The 26252-nt window shown below is 42.4% G+C and overlaps 3 protein-coding genes across 10 annotated transcripts in view; 2 read left to right on the top strand and 1 right to left on the bottom strand.

Annotated features, from left to right (window-relative positions):
• Window positions 1-1351, top strand: part of LOC142582970 (SWI/SNF-related matrix-associated actin-dependent regulator of chromatin subfamily E member 1-like) — a 36350-nt gene extending 34999 nt beyond the window's left edge. For all 7 annotated transcript variants that reach the window (XM_075693160.1, XM_075693159.1, XM_075693161.1 and 4 more), the window contains one exon: window positions 650-1351. In XM_075693160.1, the coding sequence (XP_075549275.1) occupies window positions 650-796 (147 nt within the window). In that variant the 3' untranslated portion in view covers window positions 797-1351. The remainder of the gene's footprint in view (window positions 1-649) is intronic.
• A 3887-nt stretch (window positions 1352-5238) lies between these two features.
• Window positions 5239-10455, bottom strand: LOC142582972 (MICOS complex subunit MIC13 homolog QIL1-like). The gene is made up of 4 exons (XM_075693163.1): window positions 10233-10455; window positions 9669-9810; window positions 9384-9435; window positions 5239-5471 (listed from the first exon to the last, which is right to left on the bottom strand). Exons 1-4 carry the CDS (start codon window positions 10241-10243, stop codon window positions 5332-5334), a joined length of 345 nt encoding a protein of 114 aa, XP_075549278.1. The 5' UTR covers window positions 10244-10455; the 3' UTR covers window positions 5239-5331.
• Window positions 10456-10679: 224 nt separating this feature from the next.
• didum (dilute class unconventional myosin) overlaps window positions 10680-26252 on the top strand; it is a 70229-nt gene continuing 54656 nt past the window's right edge. The window contains exons 1-10 of one of the 2 annotated variants that reach the window (XM_075693154.1): window positions 10680-10895; window positions 11019-11183; window positions 14473-14577; window positions 14961-15072; window positions 15203-15259; window positions 17857-18001; window positions 19276-19432; window positions 21247-21472; window positions 21885-21992; window positions 22108-22229. In XM_075693154.1, the coding sequence (XP_075549269.1) occupies window positions 11034-11183; window positions 14473-14577; window positions 14961-15072; window positions 15203-15259; window positions 17857-18001; window positions 19276-19432; window positions 21247-21472; window positions 21885-21992; window positions 22108-22229 (1182 nt within the window). In that variant the 5' untranslated portion in view covers window positions 10680-10895; window positions 11019-11033. Of the gene's footprint in view, window positions 10896-11018; window positions 11184-11523; window positions 11760-14472; window positions 14578-14960; window positions 15073-15202; window positions 15260-17856; window positions 18002-19275; window positions 19433-21246; window positions 21473-21884; window positions 21993-22107; window positions 22230-26252 lie in introns of those variants that run through there. The other variant, XM_075693155.1, reaches the window with a different exon arrangement.

Raw genomic sequence — 26252 nt, 5'->3', positions numbered from 1 at the left:
ACAAATTGTGAGCAGTGAACAGTTACAGGTTTTATAGGTTTAGGGTTGAATTAACGGAAGTTGACTGCATTAGATTAGAATTACTGCTTCCCTCAAACCAGCCCAAGGGTGGTTCTCACCTGGGAAGGTGGCAACACCCTGGAACCAAGAGCCTGCTGCTTTTAGCCTCTGTCCTGCACTTCGGACACTTCTGTGCTGTGCCAGTGAATGCATGTTGTGTTAGGCTTTTGCTGTCCCTCAACTTGTCTGTGCTGGATAAAACGTTTTCAGGTTGAGTCTGAACTGGAAGGGAGGGTCTGTAAACTTAACTAAACACGACTACAGTGGCACTAATATAGTGGCCAAGCAACTAGAATGCTTTTTCCTACAGCCTAGCAAGTATAGTACATTTACCATGCAAGATTATTAAAGGTTGTTTTTTTGCTGTTTTATAAGAGCAAAAATGTACTATATTTTAGCATTGTTCATTTTGTGGTGATTAATTTGTGCATTATGGGCTCCTGTTATAGGTTGTGTGTCACTTATAAACTACAGGCACATTGCAGAAAACCAAAATTATTGTTCGTTACTGCTTGCTGTGTCTGCTGGGGTTATGCCGCAGCTGTTTTTTGTGCGACATCTGGCATACAGCATACACTGCCTTTTACAGGAAAGGAGCGATGGGGCTTTTTCGGACCAAGAAAGCAAGGATGCATCAGGTCACGCTCCCGAAGTTAGCACTAGGCCCAGTGAAATTCCCAGGATAGCCATGGAGTCTCTCAATCAGGCGACACCAGAAACAAGCGGACCTCAGTAGATGTGTCTGTTATGCCACCAGCAGTTTTTTCCTTTTTATTATTATTATTATTCTTTTGTGCATTAGAGTGTTTGAAAGCTATTTTTGCCATACTGCACTTTGGTGCTAGAAGTTTTATATATTTTTGAAAGCTTTTTGTATGATACATCTGCACTGGTCATCAATGAGGAGCATCTTCTAGATTCATTTGCACAAAGCATCATGGTGAATGTATTTTATGACATGTTGAAACTGCTGTGTGAACATTTTAGGTAGCGTGATGACAGCAAAAGCAAGCTTTTTATCACTTTTTAATTTTTCCCCCCTGCATTATCTGGTAAACTATTCCTAATAATGAGAGGGCATGGCAAAGCTGGTAGGAAGATTGTGTATTTTCTCAAGAGTGCGTCAAGAATGTGCACCAGAAACACGTAGCATGTTGTAGATATAATCGTAGCCGTTCATGCCAGTTGCATATTCAGATAAACATTGCTTGTGGCAGCCCATAATTAAAGAAAAAAGTGTTTTGTATGTCATTTCTGTGTGCATTTTAGGCATAAACATTGCTGACAAACACTTGTCTTGTGTTCTTCCTATGAAGGGCCCTTGAACAAATCTGGGCAGACCAAGTAAGCAAGCACAGTGTGTGGGTGCCCATATTTAGCGAGAAGATAACCATATGAACCAAACACAGTGAAGCCAAAGAAGGCATAGGAAGAATAAAATTTTCTTTCTAATCGCGATACCATAAATGTGCTAGAGAACAGCCGCATCAAACACTAAGACTAATCAGACAGATTGCCAATAAGTACTACAGCATGAAGGAGGTCGGCCTTATATGATTAGTGCAGGCCTTCATCATCAGCCACATCGTCTATGTGGCACCGTACCTAATATTTGGCATGGCACAAAAAAAAAAATAAATAAACAAGATTGAATGCATCATCAGACGAGTGTTCAAACAGGCAATTGGCATCCCAGTCACAACACCCAACAGCAAACTCTTAGAATTGGGGCTACATAACATGCTTGATGAACTAATCGAGGCACACACCACCACCCAATACGAAAGAATCCCACAGAGCCCCATGGGGTGACGCATTCTATGAAAACTAAACTTTCACTACGAAGCACAACATGGCACGAAACCCAGCATTCCATTGGAGACGAAGAGGAACCTTATACCTCCAGTGCCAAACAGCATGCACCCGGAGCACCACAAGGAGCGACGAGAGGCAAGGGCACACCACATTGAGCGCAGATACCATGATGTACAGGGCGTGGCCTACGTAGACGCCGCGGAATGTAGAGAATGGGAAGGGATGGCTGTCATTGCGGTAGACTCATACGGAGAACCCCTAGCAAGCGGAACTGTGAAAACTGACAACCCCGAAGTTGCAGAGGAATCGGCAATAGCATTAGCGATGGCCACCACCGTATCTAGAATTATCATAAGTGACTCCAGGATCGCAATTCATAATTTCGCAAAAGGGTGCATCTCGCCAGAGGTGCTCAAAATTCTAAATAACAGTGACCATCATTGCGGGATGATCCAAATTCGGTGCCCGTGCACTCCTCTCTCTCCGGCAATGAGGCGGATCACAATGTAGCTCGAGGACTTGCTCACCAAGCAGGTGAGCCAGCCCAGCCAGGAATGAGAGGAGACCGCATGGTCAGTTACAAAGAAATCAGCGATTATTATTGGCTGGGAAGGGGCTGGTACCCACCAGCTCATCCAGAGCTTACCAAGAAACAGGCGGTAGCCTGGCGCCTCCTGCAAACAAACGTATCCTAACCCGGTGGCCTGCAGCAGATTCTGTCCGGGGCAATATAGTGATCATTGTAAATTATGTATGGGTCGGGCAGATCTGCCACATATTCTATGGGCATGCTTGAAGGTGGGCCCTTTCGAGGGCAACGGAATTCAAAACCGGCCGCAGTGGGAGACACTGCAGCTCGGCTCCGACCACCGAGACCAGGTTTGGGCCGTCCAGCTAGCTGAAGCAGCCGCTGAGACGCAGGTGATCTTGGCTGTCTGCTAAGTGGAGGGAGGCTGCATCTGCCCTTGTGATTGCTGGCATCAATAAATGTTTACTTCCTCACTCCAATCGGAATGCTGAAGTAATAGGGAAAGGGAAATGAAAGTGATTGAAAAGACAACTTGCCATAGGTGGGAGCCAAACCGTCGTCTTTCTCATTACATTTGCAGTACTTTACAATTAAGCTGCTGCCAGCTACTGCCCTCCCATTGACTTTCCTATCTATTTGTGTACGTGTGCAAGGTTAATCCTGGGAGCGTCGGCCAGTGCCACTAGCGCCCATGGCAGTGGATGCGTTGAGGCGTGTTCCGGCTCTCGACACACTACTTGAAGGCTGCTACTCTCTTGCCACAATGGAGGAGCCCTTCTGGTTCTTTATTTCGTTGGCCAACTTGACCCACAGTGTTCACTGTGGCACATCGATTTAGTGAAAGGGAATGTAGGTACTGAGCAGAGATGATGCTTTCTATGCTGATGAACACGCATTCTTGAGACAGCATTCCTGATTGGGTGGTACCTGCTTGTGCTTTAATGCTGCATAATTGAGAGGCACCACGGTCGCAAACACCTAGGTCAAGTAGTATATCTTGGTGAATCGTAGCTGGCCTTGGTGTCCCTACATTATTCCAGAGCATCTGCAGTCGTTGCACGAACCCTTGAGCGATGAAACTGTTGCAGCCTGAACAAGAGTAATGTTGCTGTATTGAAGAAATGAAATGAGTGACCATGACATTATCTGATCTAGATGAAGCACCTCCTTAGAGGCTTTCTTTGGATGCTGAGTAAGCCGAAGTGAAGGTAAGCATAGCAGCCATTGTGGCTGATGAGCCAGATTTAACTGTTTGGAGTGCCTGTAGCTTGGCTTCTGCTACACTTTTTAGTGAAACCCCTACATTTCTTGGATAACGCCTTAGACCAACAAGCTGAAAACATTTGTTTTCAGATGTGAATATGTAATTTTTTAAACAAAACTTACTATCTACAAAATGGAGCAACAACTCTGGTCTAGACAAATTGTTTGAGAATTTTTGTAATTGAGGAATTTTTCATCGGCAGGTAAAGCAGTGAAAAGATGGACATAAACAGAGAAATTGCTTGGGTTTATTCAGTTTCAGTTAGAACCCTGCTTCATGTGTTATCTGCGTGGAGCACAGTTCAGCTTTGAAGGCTCCACATTCCTGTAGTTGTCACGTAAGGCTATATACTCCAATGTTGGTGAAAGTACAGTAGGAAAATAAAGTTGAGTTAGGCATTTCAATTAAAGAGATGAAACAGTGTCTTACGCATAAAATCTGTGCTTGTTTCTGTGGCAGTCAGCAATTTGGTAACATGAAACAAGAAAAATGTTGGACAGTGCCACTTGAAGCAAGGCTTTGTGCATTTATCTAAGGAGTTTGGACTAACCATAACAGCGATAGCTGGCTGTACAATGCTGACAGCATAACATCTGCACTCTTCAGATGGTGACGTTGGAAGATGTGAAGATACCAAAACATTCCAGTGCTCTCTAGTACTGCAATCCTAGTATTCCTATAACCCTCCAATGGCTTATACTGTGACAACATTACAATCCCTCCAGCAAAAACATTGTCTGGTGTGGGGGTGATAACAGCTGTTACTGTGAAAGTTTGAACCTATTCCACTGTAAAGTATGGGTGGTGGTTTTTGGTGACTGCCACTATGTTATGTCTAGTTACTCTAGGTATACGAATAGCATACATTGGACTACTCGAGGAGAGCATTTTTACTGGACTGTTTACAATGGCTCCAACCCATATCTTCGTCAACTGCTCATTGGCATTTCACTATATTTCATTTTATGTACTGGAGAACAGCTTTTACAGAAGTGTAGCATTACCATTGTATCAAACATGCAATATTCTATCACTGCATACAACTTAGCAAAAGTTAATTTTGTTTGAACAGGTTGATTGTTGAAACTGCGTGTTGCCACAGGATGTATTGTTGTTGAGCAGGCTGCAAAACTGGCAATTAGTGTGGCACAGGAACTCAACTGTTCGGAGAAAGATTGTGGTTCGTCTCAGTGAGCCCTACAGTGAACCATGCTTGAGCTACTTTTGTATATAGATCTGCATGGAAGAACTTTAAAACCACTCACAGTAATTTGGATTTTTAATTGTTGCATTTCATACCACAATCACATGTGCTAAGTTAGAGTTGCAGTGTAAAATTTAATGAAGGAAGTATTTGTCAAAGTATCAAGGCTAGACCATATGTGGCAGCTATATGTTGTGAAGACAAAGTGTTCAAATTTTGTAACCCTAACAAAAGCATGAAAACGTGTCTGCAAAGTCCTCGGAAGCGGACCACGGCTGATCTAATTGCCTCGCCCTGTGTGGGCGCCCCGCATGCTAGAGCAGATGTGATGTCCCGCATGTGCTCCTGTCAATAATAATAAAGGTCTAATCGGGACTAGAAGAACCTGAACGGCCCTAGAGTTTTATTTGCACAAGTTGCAACCAATTTACTGCAGTCAAGCACCTAAGCTCTGGAAAATTATTGTGATGGCTTCTTGGTGTCAACAGGTGGCGTCTTTGGCTCCTCCATCAGCCCAGACACAGCATTCACACACCAGGAAGCAGCTTGCTTTGAATATTCTGGTGTGTTCAAGAGGTGCTTGAATGTGGCCTTGACACCTGCAGGAGGAGGGGGGGGGGGGCGCAAGAGGGAAGCAGTTTTAAGGAGCCAATATAGCATATAGCAAAACAGCCTACTCTCTGAGGCGAGGAGTGGCCATACTTTGTACTAGACTTTTCAGCACCAAGTTCTTTTCTTGTCGAGACTGGGTCCAAGTTGCCCTGGGTGTTGCGACATCAAAGTTACTCTGCAACACTACATGCATTACACCATGCACTACATGGCACATTGTGTGTTGTTGTGATGCAGCATCTACTTGGAAGAGGCCTGTTATTGTGGTCCCGTGTGACAATTCTTCCTAGCAGGAGAATTGTGCTATTGTGACCCCATGTAGCATTCTCCATCTAAAAGGAGGAATGTCAGAAACCTGCCACTTATGGTATGTCATGGCATCCAGCAACTATCACCTTAGAAGGCAAGGTTGGCAACCTCCCATAAATGGGCTGCTAGGCATCGGAGGACTCTCCCCCTCCAAGGCGACCTCGCCCTCGATGACTGCCTCCTCCTATGCAACGCCTCACCTTTTCAGTCCCCTTCCATATGACCAATAATACGGAATTTCAATTGTGTTCACCCGAGTATGAAATTTACTGCTCACCGCTCTCCTAGTCAAATCAACTTCAAGACGACGGTCTATGTAGAAAATGGAAAAGTGAGAACGAAACTTTACCGGAAGCTTATGGATAGCCAGCAATATTTAGACCAGAACAGTCATCACCCGCGACACTGCAAGCAGGGAATTTTTGTCGGACAAGCGAAACGAATAAGAATGATCTGCAGTGAAGACAACAATTATATCCACCACCTAAATTACCTTGAAGCAACGCTAGCAGAAAGGAACTATCCACAAGTTGCTCTCGACAGAGCTTATAATGTTGTCAAGATTGGAGAGGCAGTTGGAATTGGCTAAGAAACAGCCTACACCAGAATCTGACAGACCGCCAGCCTTTATAACAAGATATTCTAATGCCCTCCCAAATATATATAATATCCCATGAAAATACCACCCAATATTATCAAGTAACGATCGTCTGAGAAAAGCATTCCTGGATGTACCAAGGGTTACCTATTGCCACAACAGATCTTTAAAGACATGTTAGTGCACGCAAAAGTCAGCCAACATCATTCCCCTGTAATAAAAGCATGTTGTCGTTCCAGGTGCAAAACCTGCAGGTACCTTCAAAGTGAGATCAAAATTAAAAGCATCGCAAATAGTTATGCACACGAAGTGAAAACTAGCTTTACTTGTACAAGTTCAGATGTGATTTATATACTTGAATGTTCCTTCTGTGAGAAACAATATATCAGTGAAACGGGACAATCAATGAACATCAGGTTAAATGGACATCATGCAGATACAGCTAAAAAACTTCCCAAAGCCGTTGCCGTGCATTTCAACCAACCAGGTCACAACTCTGATGAACTTAAACTCTACATCTTACAGTCAAATTTTCATTCTGGATGAGAAAGAAAATAGAGAGAATCGTACCTTATCCATAAGTTCAAGACACTGCCACCAATAGGCATAAACATTTCAAAGGGAGCTTTAGAATCTATTTGCTATGCTAAATTTCAAGCTATAGGCAACAACACTTAGTTATTTGCATTTGGTTGCTTAGTGGCTTTTTTTGCCTCCCTTTCTTTCTTTCTTTCTTTCTTTCTTTCTTTAATTTACTTATATTTTTATTCCATTTCGGGTTATTTATTTTTTCTACCCACAAGCGCCGTTTTCTGCCGTTCCTTTTATTACCTCTTTCAGAGAGACGATGGCCCACAAAGCAGATAATAGAGGGGTGCTGTGCACATGACCGGTGACACACCAGCTGACAAACGGCCATTTCACCGGCCTTGTGCACAGCATCCCTTTATTCTAAATTCTACACCCTCACCACTAACACACCTGCGGTCGTTGCTGCACCCACCCATCTTACCCCCTCTCCACTGTAGAAGAACGCTACCTATATGTACTGTGCCGAGGAAAGCATATGTTGCCTTGTAAAAGATAAATCCACTTGTCAAAGTGTTGGTTCCAGCTTTTACCTTCTTGTTTTGCTGACCGATGAATAGTTGTTTAAGGATAAGCAATCCAATTGTTAAAAGAGAATTCTTCATTCTGACCTATGATGCACTTTTGCTAACACACACATACACACCTCAGACGTAAGCCTTCAGTCTATCCTTGGCAATGATTAAAGAAAGTTAAATGCTGGGGTTTTATGCGCCCAAAATCACAATCTAATTTTGAGGAATGCCGTGGTGTGGGACTCCAGATTAATTTTGATGACCTGGGGATCTTTAATGTGCATGCAATACACAGCACACAGGCATTTTTGCACTTCAACCCTTCACTTCAAGGCCAGGATTTGATTCCACGACCTCGTGCTTAGCAGCGCAATGCCATAGCCACTAAGCCACCATGGTGGGTCCTTGGCAATGATTTCCAACATCTGTGGAAACCATAGTTGCAACATTGTTCACTATGTGAAGCTAACAAGGGAACCTTAAGCTAAAGGCTTGTTGGTACGACATAATGGAAGTATAGTGCAGTAATGAAACGGAGGTGGGCAAGTTGCAATGCATAGAAAAGACAACTGATGATCTATTAGTATAAAAAAAAACATGGATGCCAGACGAAGAAAAATGAGTGGAAGCATATTACAGAGTGATCAAGTTAGAATATTGCACTTGTTGAGTTGGTCTGGTTGGTACAGTAAAAGCATAATTGGAGCTTTCTGAGAGGTATCTAGACACCTTTTACCTTTGTCCTCTCCTCTTCCTCTGTCCTGCAGAGAACTTGGCAACACTGGTTATGATGAGATACTCTCAAGCTTATCTGCTTTCCCACTAAGCCTTCTCAAAAGTTGCACGATATCAGTGAAGTGCAGCATACACTGCCATATTGGTTTGGTGAGGCAACTGGGAAATGCATGAGTTTGCAGCATGTTGCCTAATTCCATGGCTTTCTTTTTTTTTATGAGACACCTGCATATCTGCCAACCAGTAAACGATAATATGTAAAAAATTCCACAGAGACGACAAGGGGCCCTGCGTACAGTTATTGGGAGATACATAACGGACCTTATTAACCAATGTTTACCTTTAGACACATTGCAGAAGCAGCTGCAAATTTGAGGAACAGCAGTGACTGACAAGCAACACAGTGGTTTTAGATCACTGTGACTTTGCCAGTGACTTTGGTGATGCTTATTTCACCTGCTTCAGGAACTTGCCTGTAAAACTTGTTCGAAGTAAGTGCCCCTGTAACACCCTTTCACCATAAGATTCCCAGCATAAAGTCCAGAGACCGATGAATGAAACATTTTCGATAACAGAACTTATTTTTCACAAACCTTCACGCAACATTCATAAAGTCGTAAGGTGAGCCCAAGTTCGTAAGCTATACGGAAAATTTGGGAGAGTTGGCAGATGTGCACTTGGGTATGCAATCACATTACCCAGCCAGGTTGGTGCTTATAAAAATTGGGCACAAACCATTGACAATGATTGTCAATATAAGTGAATAGCCTTAACGAATGAATTAAACGGATAGAGAGTGAATGAACAAATGTTTTGCTTTTCGTGTCTGAGCACTTACCCCGAAAATGGCTGAAAGAGTCAAAGAGCTATTTGCTTTAAAAAGTAGTCCAGGTCAATTAATGTTTGCCATTGGTAGTAATATGTTGCATGATTCAAGGGCTTTATTCTTGGCCAATCACTTCTTGAGTATAACTTTTGGTGCGTGCTCTCAGGATAAACCAGTGGACATCGCTTCACTTCGAAAGTAGTCAACCATGATTATTGCCCTAGTAATCAATCAGCTGTGCCTGTGTAGACTCCAAAACAGTGGAGCTGCTAAGAGTTGATTCAGCTTCAAAACAACTGTGCAAAATGAAAAAAATTTTCACGCTTACCATCATTCCAGAAGTCCACAGCCTTCATGCCAAGTTCTTTCCTGCTTGGTGCCTGCAACATAACAAGGCAGTTAAAGAATAAAAATAAATACGCAGCATGACATAGCTTGTCGGGGACAAATGTACGCACAAATTCACCATGCCACCGCAGTAAAATGAAGGTAGGCTAGTTTGTTAATAAACTCGGCACGTCTCATCATCTTTAGGTAATATGCCTCAATAACACAACCACGTAGCGCATACAAGAATAGGGTAATATACTCGTGCTATGATGGCACAACTTACCAAAGTGCAGTAATACTTCAAGGTGGGGTTGCCGTTGATATACGCTTTGATGTTTTCGGTAGTCTGCGTACTGTCGCCCCATACACCGGCTTTTTGCGACGCGTAGACCGCCCCGCCGAGTATGCTCAATTTCAGAACACCCCTGCGAGCCACCAAAAAACACGTATGGTACAAATATTTTAGAAGTTCCACACAAGGACAACCTTTCCAATGTCATCAAGCGGATTATAATAAGGTACGGTATGCCACACGGGCTATTTCTGTTACGGGTCTACAAACATCAAGTAACCAAATTGCGTTTTGCTGCAACGTCGTTTCAGAGCACACACGACCAATTGATCTCGTGTCAATCAAACTCCTCCAAGAGCATTTGAAAGCATATAGACCTCGGTAAAGATCGAAAGTACTTCCGTGATAGGGCATCAAATAAGGCGACTAGGATCAATACTTAATTTACAAAGACAGCAATTAACACATCAGGTTAATGTTGTGTCATCGGAAGCTAAAGTTGAGTAAATATATCAGCCAAGGAACATATGAACACTTGAAAAGCGGAGTGCTTACTTGACGACCATATTCTGGCAGTTAGAACTTCCTTTAGTTTTCAGGCCACTTGGGCAGGTAGTGCTTTGCCTGTATGCGTTTCTACTGCAGTGTGCGTAATTTTTTAGGAAACTCTATGGCATGAAGCGATGAAACACGCTATAAAAGGCGAAAGGACGAAGGCAAGGCGAAATGTGTTGAGGCGGCCGGTGTTGTCTGCAAGGAGTCAAAGCTATCATCATCATCATCACTACCTCGTAGTTTTTGTGTTTCGTTTAAGCATTGGTTTAGATATTGGGCAGTGGGTCAATTCATTCGTTTGAGGGCTGGCTCTTTCAAATAACGTGGTCATGCGCAAACTGTGGAACTTTACACGTGGTGTTCATTGCATATCGCTGATACTTTGTACGTGTACAACCTAACTTGCATGTAGTGAACCAGTAAACCTGGCATACGTTCCTGGTATAGCAGTTGGCTAAACATACACACAAACATACTGTTATAGCACAGCTGTCGGTTAAGAACAGTCAGACAAAGACGACGAAGAAAGCCCTTATGGATGCCACCATCTTATAGTCGTCGTGTAATTCTAAATTAATCGCTTTAGGTAACGTCAACACAATGTTGAAGGCATTTGGACTTGGTACCTAGACATATGCATCTGCTACATACGCGCGTTGTCAGGTACGTTGCATATACTTCAATATAAATTTACAGTGTGTCATCACATGTAAACAAACACGCTTTCTGAAACAAGTTAATTTCAACTGTTGTAAATCCTTTTATTTACGCATGAATTCTCAGCAGCCGTAAGAGAAAGGGATGTCTGGCGAAACCCAAATGGGTAATTCTTGCCTTCATAACTTCCATCATTCAGAAGAAATAATTACATGCAACTACGGGGCTGAAGCTGGCGATGACCAAAGACGACGGCTACGTCCATCGACTTATCAGATCACATCTTGGAAGACGGTAAGCTCATGCATTGTTGTGTCCATCAGCATTATTTGATCACAGCTGCGTGCGCTACGAATTAAGAATGCACTGACAAAAGAGAACTAATACAGCGGCAGTTGCGGAGTAAAAGATGAACGAAGTTTGCCTGGAATGCATTTGCAGCGCTCTATTACAACCGAAACCAAAATCGAGAATGAGAACTTTATAAACCAATGAACAAGTAGTGAGTACTTAAACCACTTGCGTTCCAAACTTTATGGGTGATATTGGCCTTTTAAATTACGAAAAAACAAAAATCGTCTTCTCGCCCTCTGACGGCAAAATAATAAAAATAAATTAGTAAAGCAGTTGCTAGCACGCAGGGAAGGAGGGAGAGCAAGAGAGTGAGTGAGTGTCGCAAACGTTGCTGCTGCTGGTTGTCCGGCAACTGTACGGGCTAATGTAATGTCGGCAATGGCCTGTACTGTGTCATCTACTTTGTGTAGATAGCTTTAAAAAGTGCGACAGGCCAGAACAGAATGCTAGTTCCCCAAAGTTCGGCTCTTTAGCCTCATCGGAGAAGACATGTCGACGCAGGAGCTTTACACGAAGGTCAGTAGAACTTCGTTGAGTATTGGTTGCCGTAGTGGTTCTCTCTAATAGTTGTTCACCATTTGATATCCCGCTATGTTCTCCACGAAAATTGCTGAGAACAGTGCACCCTGTAAATGTTTCGTAAATTGTAAACTGTCGCTTGAGGCTACTAAATCTACTAGAGAAAGCCCCGAACAGTAGCACAAGCCCTCTACGAGACAGCTGTCATCTTGCTAGATTTAGCAGTATTCAAAATTCGTGCTCACGCATTCAAGTTTGCGATAGCGCTTTGCTTGAGCTCACTCTAGAAGCTATGCAGTCCGTGTATGGAAGTACCTCCTGAAAGGAGCAGGCCCAAGTATGTGAGTAATTCTGCAGTGGGCGTTGATGTTGGTCATCTCGGCTTAACCGTGCGCGTAGGGAGCCTGCCTGTGCAGGATTGGACGAACGGGTACGCACGCTTGCGACGGCGTCATGCCTGCAGCGAGGCTTTAGCTTTGGTTAATGAGATGTCTAGGCTGCCTGTCAGACGTGCGTCCGTATGTCGAAATAGCTGTAGCGCTGCCACAAGCTGCGTGCGGATACAGACTATGCAGGCCAGCTGTAAGCGTCCTTGATTTGGAGACCAAACATTTCGATCATTGCGTTAGGCACTCGTCGCGTTCATGCTTTTAATTAGTCGGTATTAACCCGTACTGGCTCAGAGACTTTATTCGTGAAATCTGGCGCTAAATGAGCCCGTGCTAGTGCGTTGCCGCTCCTTTTTTCCAACTAGCATGTTTGGAAATCACCTGCAAAATTCCCGGTATCTGAACTAAATCAGCGAGGTCCTGCAGAACGCTTCACAGAACACCTAGAGCATCTGCCCTGACAATGAGTTATTTGAAAGGAAAATGTGTTCAGCCGTATTTTATCATTCCTAATTAATCAGGCCTGTCACTTGTGCATATCAGTTTCTCTCACTTTGTACCTATTCTGCTGAGCGAGAAAATGATACGAACAAGTGTCCGCGTAAAGGCAGTTGCATAATTGTCCTGATAAGAATACTTCTGTTGAAAGTAGGACTCCGGCACCGGGTGACTACAGTAATATGCAGCATACATACGTAGAGTGCACATCCTGTTTTCAATCGCCCCTTCATAATTTAGTCTAGTGGATCCTTAAGTAATGATGAAGTAAGTTGAACATAACGTTGAAGAACACTAGGTCTTCTAACATTGCAGACATCACAGATAGTACTGTAATACTGGTGTAAATTTGTCTAATTGTTGGCGGAGGGTGGTACATACTGTAACATACAGAACTGAGAAGAGAAAAAAGAACACTAACCACTGCCAGATATGTTATAAAAGTAGTTTCATCAGTCATGAACAACCATCAAGTTTTAATACATCGTAACTGTACAATGTTATTTAAAGTAGGTAAAATCGTTAGGCAAAAGTGTCCACTGACAAAGCTGATGTCTGCTGCATTGAAAATACTGAAAGTATTTTTGCGTGCTGCAGCTATTTTGTATATTTAAGGCTGGTGGTGGAATGATGTGTAATGAAGCTTCTACTATTAAAGGAACACTGGCACATATTTTTGAAGTTGTAGAGTCTCGACCGTGCACTTCTCACATGTAGAAGGAACGACACTTAGCAAACTTGAAGGTTGGGAAACACTTAACAGGTATTTTACCTGGAGACACTGAAATTATTGTGACATCATGACCCAGAGCAAAATTGGCCTATGATGCCGTTGCTCATGAAGAAATAAACAAGGGTGCTGCACTCCTTGCCTGTGGCAGCCATAGTGACTGCATGAATGAAGTGAGCCAATGTGTCATGATGCACCCACCTCCTCGGTTATGAAACCTAAACTAGTTTGCAGAAGCAAGTATTGAACTAAGTTATTTCAGGTGCTGTGATGCTTGGCAATACTTTTTTTAGGGTTCACATGGTTTGCACCTTTATTTAACAAAAGAAAGATTTAAGTAGACTCAACTCTAGCTGACATCTGTGTAATGCGAAGTATGCTTGGTTTGTTATAGAATGGTTATGAATCATATAAGTGTTCTGCAGCGAACGGTTACTGCTCATGCGGTGTGTGTATCCTATGGGTCTGTCTGTCTATGTGTATATACATATTGTAAGGACATTGGAGGCTGAGGGGCCAAAAGCATTGATCAACAGGAACAATCAGGACAAGTCTTAACACTGCGCACTAGCGACTTCCTCATTATGCTTTCTTTAAATGCCAGTATTTCTTCTTATTGTCATTGTCCTTACCGCACTACAGATACGGCAATATATATGTGTATGTGTAGGGGCACATACCCAGTGACACTTTCACCATTGTTCAGAAATGTGCAAGCACTTAGGGCGGAGCAAGTGCAATGCGCCTCCCGCTAGAGCGTTCTGGTAGCAAACCAGACAAGGTGGGGCCCGTTCTTGATGCAAAGCAGCTTGTTAAGAGGCACATTGATGTCATGTTGAATTATGCATTTCTATGTGCATTCTTTCGGGGAACAAAGCTTTTAACCTAATTCGGGCAGAAGCCATGTACAATGACTATCCAAAGTACGGTTTCTTTCTTTTTACTGGCTGCTACATCAGATACACTACTAAAAACTGGGTTGACTCAAACAAGAATGCTTTGCATTAATAAATGACAAGTGAGAAATGTCATGTCAGTACTCATTTAATGGCCATCTCTTGTACAGCATGATTGTTTGGAATGCTTATTTCAGGGTGCTCGGGTATGGTTGCCGGATGCAGCAGCTGTTTGGAAGGCTGCAGAGATTTCCAAAGGCTTTGATGGCAAGACCCTTGAGGTAGAAGATGAAGAAAAACAGGTTAGTGTGTTGTACACATGGACTTCAAGCATCTGTGTTGTCAATTTTATGTGGTAAAATTTTCTTTTTTGCAAACCTTTGATCAGCGTGTCATGTGCAAGGTTGTCAGAGTGAATTAAAGGCTTTCTCATATAGCAAAGAATTATCTAAGCTCATGTATGATTTTATTTTATGTACAGTGTGTCCATCTATCTGAAAGTGTGGCCACTTTTTTGCCACTGCTCACGGTAATTCATGTGGACTACCGATGCTGAAAGTCCTGCCATTCATCATGGGTTGCTTTTCTCCTAGCCAAGTCAAGGCAAACTTTGTTGTGCAGTAAAAAGTTACCCAAGTATGGTGCTGAAAAAGAATTGCATAATGTGTGTTGTTTCTGCTTCCAGAGAGTGGTGCTTACCATTGACGCACCAGAGAAGCTGCCACCTCTACGCAATCCCGAGATTCTCATTGGCGGCAATGATTTGACATCGCTTTCATACTTGCATGAACCTGCAGGTAAATCGGTCTCCTCATGTTCTTGAAGCTGTGCATTGCATAAAATGACATATTTTATTGTTAATTTTGCAGTAATGTACACATTGACCATATTGCTTAAGCTTTCTTTCTTTCTTTTTTCCTTCTTCAGTTCTGCATAACCTCCAGGTGCGGTTCTGCAATAACAATGTCATCTACACATACTGTGGTGAGAACTTTTCTGGCCAGTTCTTTACCGGTGCTAGCCATAAGACTGCAACTAAGTGCTCCTCTTTTACAATATGCCATTTTTTCTTATCTGTTGCACAAGATAAGGGCAGCCACTTGCTTTATTGCACATTATCTCTTTCAGCTTCCAATCTTGGTTATCTTGACAGCATTATTGAATCTCTGATTCGCAGGCTGAGAGAAGAGGCTGTATACAGGATGCAGGATTCTGTATTGTCTTCACATGTTTCTGTCAGTATAATAAAGTGGACACGTAATTCTGGCTCGTGGGTTCTGTTCTAAGCTCTATTAGCCATGTTTAATGAGGATTCAAATGAGATGAAGGGCTACAGGATTGGGGAGAGTTCTTTTGCAATTGATCAGTAGTGGGAAAACGAGGGAAGCTTCAACCTGAAGACCAACATTTTGATAAGATAAGCTGAACGTTCAAGAATCCCCTTCCATGGTACACTCCGCCTCTTCTCACCATCACAAATACCTACTTGAACATTTTCATTTTCATTACCCTGTTCTACTTCACTTTTATTTTTTGTAGCTGCTTAGGCTTCCCATACTTGGGGTAGAGTTATCTATAGAAACCTTGCCGCAGGAACCAGTTGTTGCTCTGATGAAGACAAATCCTCTTGTCGAAGCATTGCCTCCATCCATGCCAAGGCATCCCTTGTTCGTCCACTGTTGATGAATTCATTAAGCGTGGTGTGCATAGGCGGCTGCGTAGCGAGACTATTGAGGTCTCAAAACCCAGTCAGTCAGCTTAAACAATGTATATTTTATACAATTGAAATTTTGTAAGCATGAACTTCAGAGGGCTGCACTTAAGGGGACACTAAAGGCAAATATTAAGTCAAGCTAAAGCGATGGATTAGTGCTCAAGAATCTAAGGCATCAATATTATCGCAAACAGAGCCTTAATAGTCGAGAAATTGAGGTAAATGCAGGACATGATTAGAGACTCCCCCGGAACATTCAAGTACTTGCCCGATGATGGAAGCATGCCTCAGTTAAATTGTCACTGATACTCAACCACTCGTTGCACAAAACATCCTTGTATTGTATTATAATATGAAATAAAACGTTACTTGTCCAGTTCTATTCCATTTTTAGAAAAAAAGAACGCTTTGAAATTACCCTTGACAATGATGCGGGCGGTCGAAAGGTTTTGTTTTCACTCAACTCCACGCCGGCCACGGTTTCGCATTGCAGTAGTTATTGCGTGCTGCTGTGCTGGCTTTGCTGGCTCACAAAGCTCGCACGAACTGCAAGTAGCAGAGAATTCAACTTCTATGTGATGTCGCAGGATGTCCTACGGTCTACGCCACTTGACCAAAAAGCAGCTGCAGTGGCAAATCTGCCGCTCTCGAGCGCCATTTTACTCACCGACGGCAGCAAAGGGTGGTGATGGCATATGCAACGTCGCCACTCCTCCGGTTTGGTGGCAGACTTGAATTTCGAAAAAAAGTATTCGGACCCTTCAGATGCAATTTTCTCACAAACTAAGTCTTTTCTTGGCATGAAACAAGTGTTGTGAGGTTTATGGAATGGTATTCAAACAGTCCACGTCGACTTAGTATTTGTCTTTAGTGTCCCTTTAAGCAAGTTGGCTGGTAAATGCCACCTGCAAAATTTTTCACATTTACTGTAGCAGGCAGTGGCCTTGCATCAACGAACTGTGGGGGCATATTAAGTGTGCCAGTTCATTGCTTTAACTAGTGGAAGTAAGATAGGGTCCACAGTCAAGAAAAAATGGCTTCTTTGTTTTATTATTGTAGGAATGTGATGTATGATGGAAGATTATGCTGCCATGTTGACATATGGGGCATAGGACACATTGAGATTTGGGTGCTATGTTTTTTTTTCGTGTTGAAAAAGTGCCAACACTAAGCACATTGACGTAAAGAACAGGGGACCCTGATTTGGAGAACAAGGGACACTGGTACCAGCGGCCGAAAGCTTACTTTAGGAGCAAATCAGCCTTGGGCAAAAATTTACAAGCAAATGCTCCTCCCTGCACTTATACATGTATTAGGGAACAATATTTTTTAGACTAGGCAGATTTATTTGTAAGCATGTTTTTGCTGCAATAATTAGCTGTTTAATATGAAATGTTAGCATAAAGACAATACAGAGAAATGGGACAACACTGTTGCACACTCGTGAGTTTATTCATACAATCATGAGTCAGTAGAGGTGCACCTGATGAAAGCAATAGTGCATCTTCACTGCTATATTCATGTTGCATAGACCTCAAGTGTGATGACATGATGATCATGGCTCCTGTGGAGCATCACCCATAATGTTCATGCAAAAGTGAAAGTATGCTCAAGAGTGTTTGGTCGAGAATGCAGCCCGATTTTTTCTAGCCGGCTTTCAGGAACGTGAAACTTTATTGAGGCTAAAGAATGAATATAGCAAATACGATTTGAAACAACCATCTATGTAAGATTGTTCTACTTGCTTCATTTTTTTAATAGTTCTATATTTACAGAGATTGTTGTGTATATTTAGTTCCCAAGACAAGAGGTACAGTCATTTTGTAGCACCCTGCTGATTTCATTTTTCTCCTTCTTCTATCCTTAGGGATTGTGCTTGTTGCTATCAACCCTTATGAGGAATTGCCTATTTATGGCAATGACACCATCTTCGCATATCGGGGACAAGCTATGGGTGACCTGGATCCACACATATTTGCCGTGTCCGAGGAGGCGTACACCAAAATGGAAAGGTGCGTGTGTGTGTGCGTGGATTTATGGGGCTTAAAATATTTAGCCTATGCAAAATTTAATCCACACAAAATTTTGTTCCAGTGCATTCTCGGGCATTCAAACTGCAGCTCACTTACATATTTTGCTAAGCATTGTTGCCTCGGCTTACTGTAGTTAGTTTAATTTCTTGAAGCTTTCTTTTTGTTTGCCTCATTCACCATAGACCTTAGGCCCATATGCCCCGTAATGAGGAACTGTGCTAGAGCAGTTACTTTTGATGTTAGTTTGAGCACATTAGTGTATAAGGGCTGTGCTAGTTGGGTAGTCTACCGTATTCCACCTGACAAACAACTTGCTATGTGAACAGTGTATAAGTGATGTTTCTGCCAGTGCCACGATACAGGTAGTCCTCGCCACTCGGCTGCCACATTCAGATATGCTGCCACCATAAGTCAAGGCTTAAGAGGATGTTCTGGCTCAAGGCTGAATCTGATTTCCTTGTTCCAAGTACATGTGAAAGGCAGAAATGCTCTCAATAGACAGCTGATGTACCGATTTAAATGAAATTTGTTGCATTTTAGAAAGAAATCTGAATTGCAACAATTGTTAGAAGCATGATCTTGATTTGGGGCCTGTTCTTGCAATTATTGCTGAAGATTGGTTCTTGAATTCTGAGGTTTTATGTGCCAAAAGCACAATTTGATTATGAGGCACACTGTAGTAGGGTACTCCAGATTAGTTTTGACCACCAGGGAATCTTTATAGTGTGTCCCCAGTGCACAGGACATGTGTGTTTTTGCATATCGCCCCCGTCAAAATGCGGCCATCGTGGCTGCAATTTGATGCCACGACCTCCTGCTTTGCAGCAAAACGCCATAGTCACCAGGCCACCGTGGCGGGTAGAAAATTGGTTCTTTAAAAATTGTACCGCGAAATATACAAATTCGAAACCCTGCACCAAAAATGGATATTGCTGTACTGTAAACTGCATCTGTTGGAGCACAAAGTGGACAAATTTTTGATCAGTTTACGGCTGACATGATATTGTTAGATTTACGAGGGTATTGCAAAAGTCTCATTTCAAAGTGCACTGTATAATGCACCAGTTTGTCTGCTTTATATCTCAATAAGTGCAGCTTGCGTAATTGTGATATTGTGTTTTATTGCTGAGCTAGAGAGTTGCAAACGTGATCCGTAAGTTATTTTAATTTTGTAAATTTTATAAAAAGAGGGAGCACATTGCTCCCTTTTATTGTTAGAGCTTTGGCTCGCACTTTCATTTTCTTTTTTTCAGGGAAAACATGAACCAGTCTATCATAGTCAGTGGGGAATCTGGAGCTGGAAAAACTGTTTCTGCCAAGTATGCCATGCGCTACTTTGCTACCGTTGGAGGTTCCTCTACAGAGACACACATTGAAAAGAAAGTTTTGGCATCCAACCCTATTATGGAGGTGAGCATGTGACTTGCATACTTGATTTCACTTGGAGGAACACACAAAGCAACCTCTTTTTGTACATTTCAGCTATACAATTTTTTACAGCAGCAAGTACTATCACCTGGAGCATCGTATAAAGCGCTCGAGTGGTATGCTGCAGAACAAAGAATGCCAATTATGTCGGTAGCCACTAAATTTCTGACACCAGGCTGAAGGTCATATGGCTTAAGTGTTTATGTGGCTAGCGCTACACATATTTAGTCTCTCCTAAACCCAGCAACTAAGTTGACAGATCTTTTCCTCTGCTCTACAGTACACCGGTCAAACTCTAGGCAGTGTTGCTGATGTCAGTTGAAAAAGCAGGCATTCTGGAAAAATTTCGCAATGTTTTTTTTTTCTTGTTTAGTCATTACAGTGAACATTGTAGCTGTTGTGGGATGATTATGCCAAGTAAGGAAAGGTCGCATTTATTCAAGTTGATAAGTGAGAGAGTTTGGTGTACCAGCTATGCAGTTAATAATGCCCTAAGGCCCTATATGCATTGTAGACATACTTGCCTGGTATGACAGCAGAAGGACATGTTGCTGGGCTACTTGGTTCTTAATGACATGATGTACTGCAAGGGCACAACCACAAAGAAGAGATGTACAGAATACGTAACATGTGTTGTGACATGTTCTGTGTGTCTCTTCTTGGTTCGTGGTTGTGCTCTTTCATCACCTCATGTCAGTGGCATGAAAGGCTTTCTGGAAATGTGCTGGCTGCTAGCTTCAGTTCTCCTTTCGTCTGCAGCATTCCAATCTTCAGCTGTTTAGTCTGTACAGAATGTGTAATCATGCTGTGAAAAGTTTTGCATGACTAATGTTGCTGATAACTTTTGGCTGGAAATTTTCTGAACCTGTGGGCTTAGCTGCTTGCATAGGCAAGAAATTTTCGATCAGCATTACAGAATGAAATCTGCTGCATTGCTTGATCAAAAAACAGTGCAACATCTTAGCTTTTATCACAATCAAGGATATTGTGCTTGTGAACGCCTGATGCTGCATTACTACATGGATGTGACTGTAGCACCCTTATTTTCTGCCTTAACTTGCTGATATTGTGTTGTAACTGAGGCAGGAATAAACTGAATGGATAAAAACGCAGATTACAAGTTAAACAGTGCAACATAGTGCTCTGCTGTGTTCCTGCTTCTCCCAGTTTGAACCACAGCAATGACTCAGTGGCTTTCATGTTTTGCTGCTGGGAACAAGGTTTAGGGTTCAATTCACAGCCGCTATGACTGTATTCCAGTAGGGGTCGAATATAAAAACACTTATCTCTCTTGGCTCTTTGTATTTAGGCACTTGTTAAAGATATGCAGGTGGTCAAGGTTAATCTGAAGTTCCCCACTGTGGCATCTGTCAGCATCTTTGTTGCTTTGGGATGTCAAAACCCATCAACTAGCTGATATTCTCTTAACCTATGTGCTCTCTGGGCTGTTTTTTCCGTCTCCAAGTGAAATGAGTGTCACCCACATTCAGGTTCTTTCTAACCATGTCATTAATTTTATAAACTCATATTGGTGTATATATATGCGGTCTTGTTTTACTTTTATTGTAGCTACAGTTGAACTCTTTCGGCATAACGAATTGTCGGATATAGAACTAAATCTAAAAAGTTTCCTGCTGACACGCAAACACAGTGTTCCAAGCAAAGGAAGAAAACATAGGAAAGTGAAATGAATTTTGACAAAATGTGACCCCTGCTTTATGTCTCGTATTTTATTCTATCAATTTGCCCTTGACCTAATTTTGCTCTTTCTTTTTTTCTTTTGTTGTCCCAAATAGGCAATAGGCAATGCAAAAACAACCAGAAATGACAACAGCTCTCGTTTTGGCAAGTACATAGAAATAGACTTCAACTCCAGGTTCAACATCATCGGTGCCAACATGAGGACGTACTTACTAGAAAAGTCTCGAGTCGTATTCCAGGCTTCTGAAGAGCGCAACTACCATATTTTCTACCAGCTATGTGCTTCAGCCGATCTTGACGAACTACAAGATCTGCAGCTGGGTATTATTTGCTTGATCACTGATTTCTATTATTGGGAAAGTTTTTACATTTATTGCAGAGTGTATCGCTCAGTTGCATTGCTGCACTGATTGGTATGGTGCTTCAATCAAAGATCAGACATCATTAACTCGGATGTTGCTATAAACTGTGTAGCCTAGCACGGCATATAAGTCTTTAGATGCAGTTAATCTATTATATTTCATAATTTAATAGCATGAAGTATGCTCACTTCAATCATTTTTTTAATTTGCTTGAGCTTAAGCAATGTGTATATGGACCCTGGTGTAGTTTGGAACCTTGTGCAAACTTGTAGTTACTTGGGTTTTTCAGTCTCTGTAGTTACTTGATAATTTATAAATTTGCCAATTACATTTCTAATTTGAATAACCTCCATTGAATCATTTCATTACAGGTGACCAAACAACATTTCACTACACAAACCAAGGCGACTCAGCGCACATTCCAGGTGTTGATGATGCACAGTCATTTCAGACAACCAGAAACGCTTTCACACTCCTTGGTGAGCTGATTTTTCTCATTACCAGCATGTTAAAATGTTGCTACTGAGGGGTGCAAAGATGCCCTAAACAATTTGGCTCTGAAGAACTCTTGGTTGTGCTGGTTTTGCATTTCAGGTTTTACGGATAGCCAGCAGCAAATGATCTTCCGCATACTGGCTGCCATTTTACACTTGGGCAATGTGGAAGTTGTGCAAGGTGGTGAGCGAGGTGATGACACCGAGTGTTGTATGGTACAGGTGAGAACACAATCCTTGCATGCCTTGAGCACTCGAGATTTTGTTCCATCGATTAATCTAGCCGTAAGGTTATTGCAACTGAAGCCCCACTGACTACTGTTCTGCTGAAGCTCTTCTCTTACGAATGAAATTATAGGAAAATTATGCAGATCCAATGCACATGTTGGAATATGTGAAGGAAAGCTTTCGTGAAGCAGTTAATCAAATACTATAAATTTGCCTGTTTCACTCCTGCGTCTTTGGCATAAAGGAAACTGGCCTGTGCATGTGTTCTCACCCACTCGTGCTGCACAATGAGACACGCATGGCGATCATCTCATAGAGCTAGTTGGCATTGGCACAATAGAAGCTTTTGTGCGATTGGGGCCTAATAGATAGAGAATAGGGCTGTTGTGCTGGGCGATCAACGTTCAATCGCACCATAAGTCGTGTTATTCAATTTTTTTTTTAATGTGCGCTATTCGGCAATACAGCAGCACCCAGCAGCCACGAACGTGAAAGTTCTGGATAGTTCACAAATAAAGCTTTGATTTAAAATTCTCTAGGAGGGCTTTTCTGCATATCTGGGCCATCTAGCAGAGATTTCCAGCCTAATGCTTGAAACATTCTTTAAGTTGAATTGATCATACCAGTTGTGAAAGAAGTTGGTGGTGAAGGAGTATAGGCATTTTCTCGCAAGCTTATGCCTTCCGCTTGTGAACAAACACAAAAGTTTAACTGTCTTTGTTGTTGCCTTGGTGATTTGCGAAGGAGCTTACCTGGTTGATTTCGCATGTCAAACACTTACGATATGCAATGCAGTTACTACTGTCAAATGGCTTGGGTCTTTCTATGTGTGTAAGTGTGTCTCAAAACACCTCTATGCCATGAACGAGCCTTTGAGTGAGAACACCGTTTTAAAATGGGAAAACTTTTGATAATTCTGTTTTCAGGGCAAGGGCGTTGCCACCTTGGGCTGTACAGTCAAACCTGTTTATAATGAACTCGATAGTTCCGCGAAGAGTGATCGTTGTATCGGTAGTTCATTATATGAGGACTCATCCTTCGAAACATGCAATAATAAACAGCACTGAGGCTGGCATTGAGTTACAATTATCACCACTTTGTTCCAAAAATCAGTTTTAGGATCTTAATTTTTGCTCTCGGCACTTCCCCACATATAGCTGCAGGTTTTCTTAAAAAAAAAACATCATTTAAAGAACGAAATGCGTCGTCATAGCTTTTTCAAAATGGTGCCCGGCCGATTCTGATCATCTGCCAATTCGAAACTATGATCACGGCGGCTGCCATTTTTTTCTTTAAGAGCTTGTTCTATATTTTTAGTATCAGTGGGACAAGAGGGGATTTTCCATACTAAAGCAAACCATTCTAGTTCGCTGGAAGCAGAAACTACTACAGCATGCCAGCATTTTGGAAAGGTCTTGTCGTAATGACTGCATCCTTAGCTGCATGCGTGCCGAAAGCTGCGAAGTTATGGTTTCTGTGTCACATTGGTCGAAAAAGTAGGAAGTTCGAAAGGTAGAACGCCATTACAACAGCATAAACGAAGTGTTGGCGAACCGTGATCTCCCGATAATGGCATTGTAATCGGTGACTCTTTGCAGCTTTACGTAACAGAGGCGCATTGTACCACATTCACACTGACTCGGGCCATATCAATATCGACAGCAACCATAGGCTAGCCATGCCTAAGTGGCTGTCGGTCGAAACTGGCCTAAATCATCCAAATAGGCTTAATGCATGCGCTACCACGGAGAAGAGCAAAGATGAGTGCCGCTGTCATGGCCTCTGAGGTAGCACCGGTATGTGCGCCAGTGCCATCTCGGAGGCCGCAGCCGCCGTACTGCCTCACCCTGAAGCATGCTGGAGACAAGCATCGACACACGCTCTTGTTGTTAAGGCATACTTATGATTGTTTAAGTACACTGACGGCGAGGATAATGTGAGTAGACACACACAATTGCTAACTTCAACAAATGCTTTGTTAGAAACAGGTGCCCATATTCATAGGCATGCAAATCACACTCATGCGAAATTGAAAAGTGCCGTGCATGCATGAAATTGCATTCAGAAAACAAAGCAATTGAAAACATGCTCTCACATTTGTTACTGACCGAGGGATGTGCTGCAGCAAGGCCATAGAAAGCACTTTGTAAATTGCAGAGAATATAGTCTATCAGAAATTGTTTTCATGCAGTAAGTTCTACGTAGGTGAGACGGGACACTGTCTAAGGGACAAATTAAAAGAACACAGCAACAATGTGAAGAAAGGACGTGACAGCTGGCTAGGTCTGCATTGTAGCACATGTGGTTATTAGCCGTTTCAAAATAGCTTTGTTGTGTCGAGACAGAGATGAAGTCACTAGGCTGATTATTGAAGCAGCAAAAATGGCAAGCCTAAATGACAAGTGTGTGAGCATGCCTTCAATTGCTTTGTCAAGAAAATAACTGTATTCTCTGAATGCAATTTAGCATGCGCACAGCACTTTTGCCTGCACATGAGCATGATTTGTATGCCTATAAATATGGGCACCTGTTTCTAACAAAGCATTTGTTGAAGTTAACGCTTGTGTGGATCCGCTTGCTTGTCCTCTTAGTCAATGCACTTAAAACAATCTTAATTATGCTGGAGACATGCCTTAAAAGCATGGTTACCCTATCATGGTTGAAAAGCAAGTGACTTTTCTTGTGGCTTCTGAAATCCACTACAGCGCTCACTCATCTTGGTGGTCGTAATCTTCGTTGCTGTTGGAATGGAGCAGGGGGCCTGCTGCCATGCGCCCAGTTAGGTTGCGCCTCCGTGCTTCAGAACTTAGCGTGTGCCCTCCTTTTACCGCAACCAGTTTTGAAGTGTTCGTTGTAACAGTATGGCGCTGTTGAAAACGTTTGTTATATCTGAGTGCAGTGAAATGTGTTCATTATAACTGATAAGTTATTATATCTGGGATGATTATAGGTGAGTTTGACTTTATCTGGGCTATTTCTAACTTTGTCCATAGTGATGGTAAGGTAAAATGGTCATGAAACACTGAATATGTCTGTACTAGTATTTTCATGCATACAAATTGACCTCAGCACCAAGCATTAGTTGGTAAAGTCAGAAAGCAACTTTTTCAACAGCCCATAATGCCATAACTCTCCATAAAAATAGCCTATAGGAAGATTGAAAAAAAAAAAAAATAGAAGCTTTAACGTCTTTCTTGAAACAACCAGTTTCATTCATACTAATCTACCTCAGTACCATACATATGTTGTTACAGTAGAAAAACATATCTATTAACAGCCCATGATGCTGTCACTCCGACCCTTCCAAAAAGTAGCCTATGGGCAGGTTGGAGAAAATAAAGCATCAAAAAAATGATTTTACTGTCTTTCTTGAAAAATGAAATGTTAGGAAGGTGTTAGTAGGAGCAGAAAACTACATGTCTCGCATCAGTGATGGGCCAACATAAGGGAACACCGGGGCAGAAATGTAGCTGACTACAAACCATAAGCATGTGCAGTACTTCCGATTGTGTGTGTGGGGCATGCCTCGTAATCAGGAAGTGGCTTTGGCACATAAAACCCCGCCATTTTTTTTACTGTGCATGTATGTTTGGGGGTAGGGAAGAAATCTCTTGTAGCACCCCTTTCCTTCCTTCAACCCACTTTCCTTCTTAAAGTTAAAGAAGGAAAGCTGGGGACAGCTGTACTTTAGGCCTTTCCCAGCCCCTCCCGGCTATGTGGCAGCATGCACTGCAGAGTTGCTTCCAGTTTCACATTCCATTGCACAAACCAATGAGTGCGCACTAGATTTGCATCCCACTCTGAGCAGGCAATGGGGCCCATGCATGCCCACTCCCTTGTGCGCACGCCTGTGCTACAGACACAAAGTACAAGTTGCTAATAATGTGTTGAAATCGTGTTTGCTGTCCTCGACTGCTATGGTTGATGCAGGAGATCCATTCAGGTTCTGTGCAAATTGCTGCATTTCACTGACATTCCTGTGTCATTAATTTGACAAGACATGGAAAGCAAAAGCTT

The sequence above is a fragment of the Dermacentor variabilis genome, chromosome 5, assembly GCF_050947875.1.
Source record: "Dermacentor variabilis isolate Ectoservices chromosome 5, ASM5094787v1, whole genome shotgun sequence".
Classification (NCBI taxonomy): Eukaryota; Metazoa; Arthropoda; class Arachnida; order Ixodida; family Ixodidae; genus Dermacentor; species Dermacentor variabilis.
The sequence above is the reverse complement of the archived record's forward strand: the minus strand, read 5'-3'. Positions and strand labels throughout refer to the sequence as shown.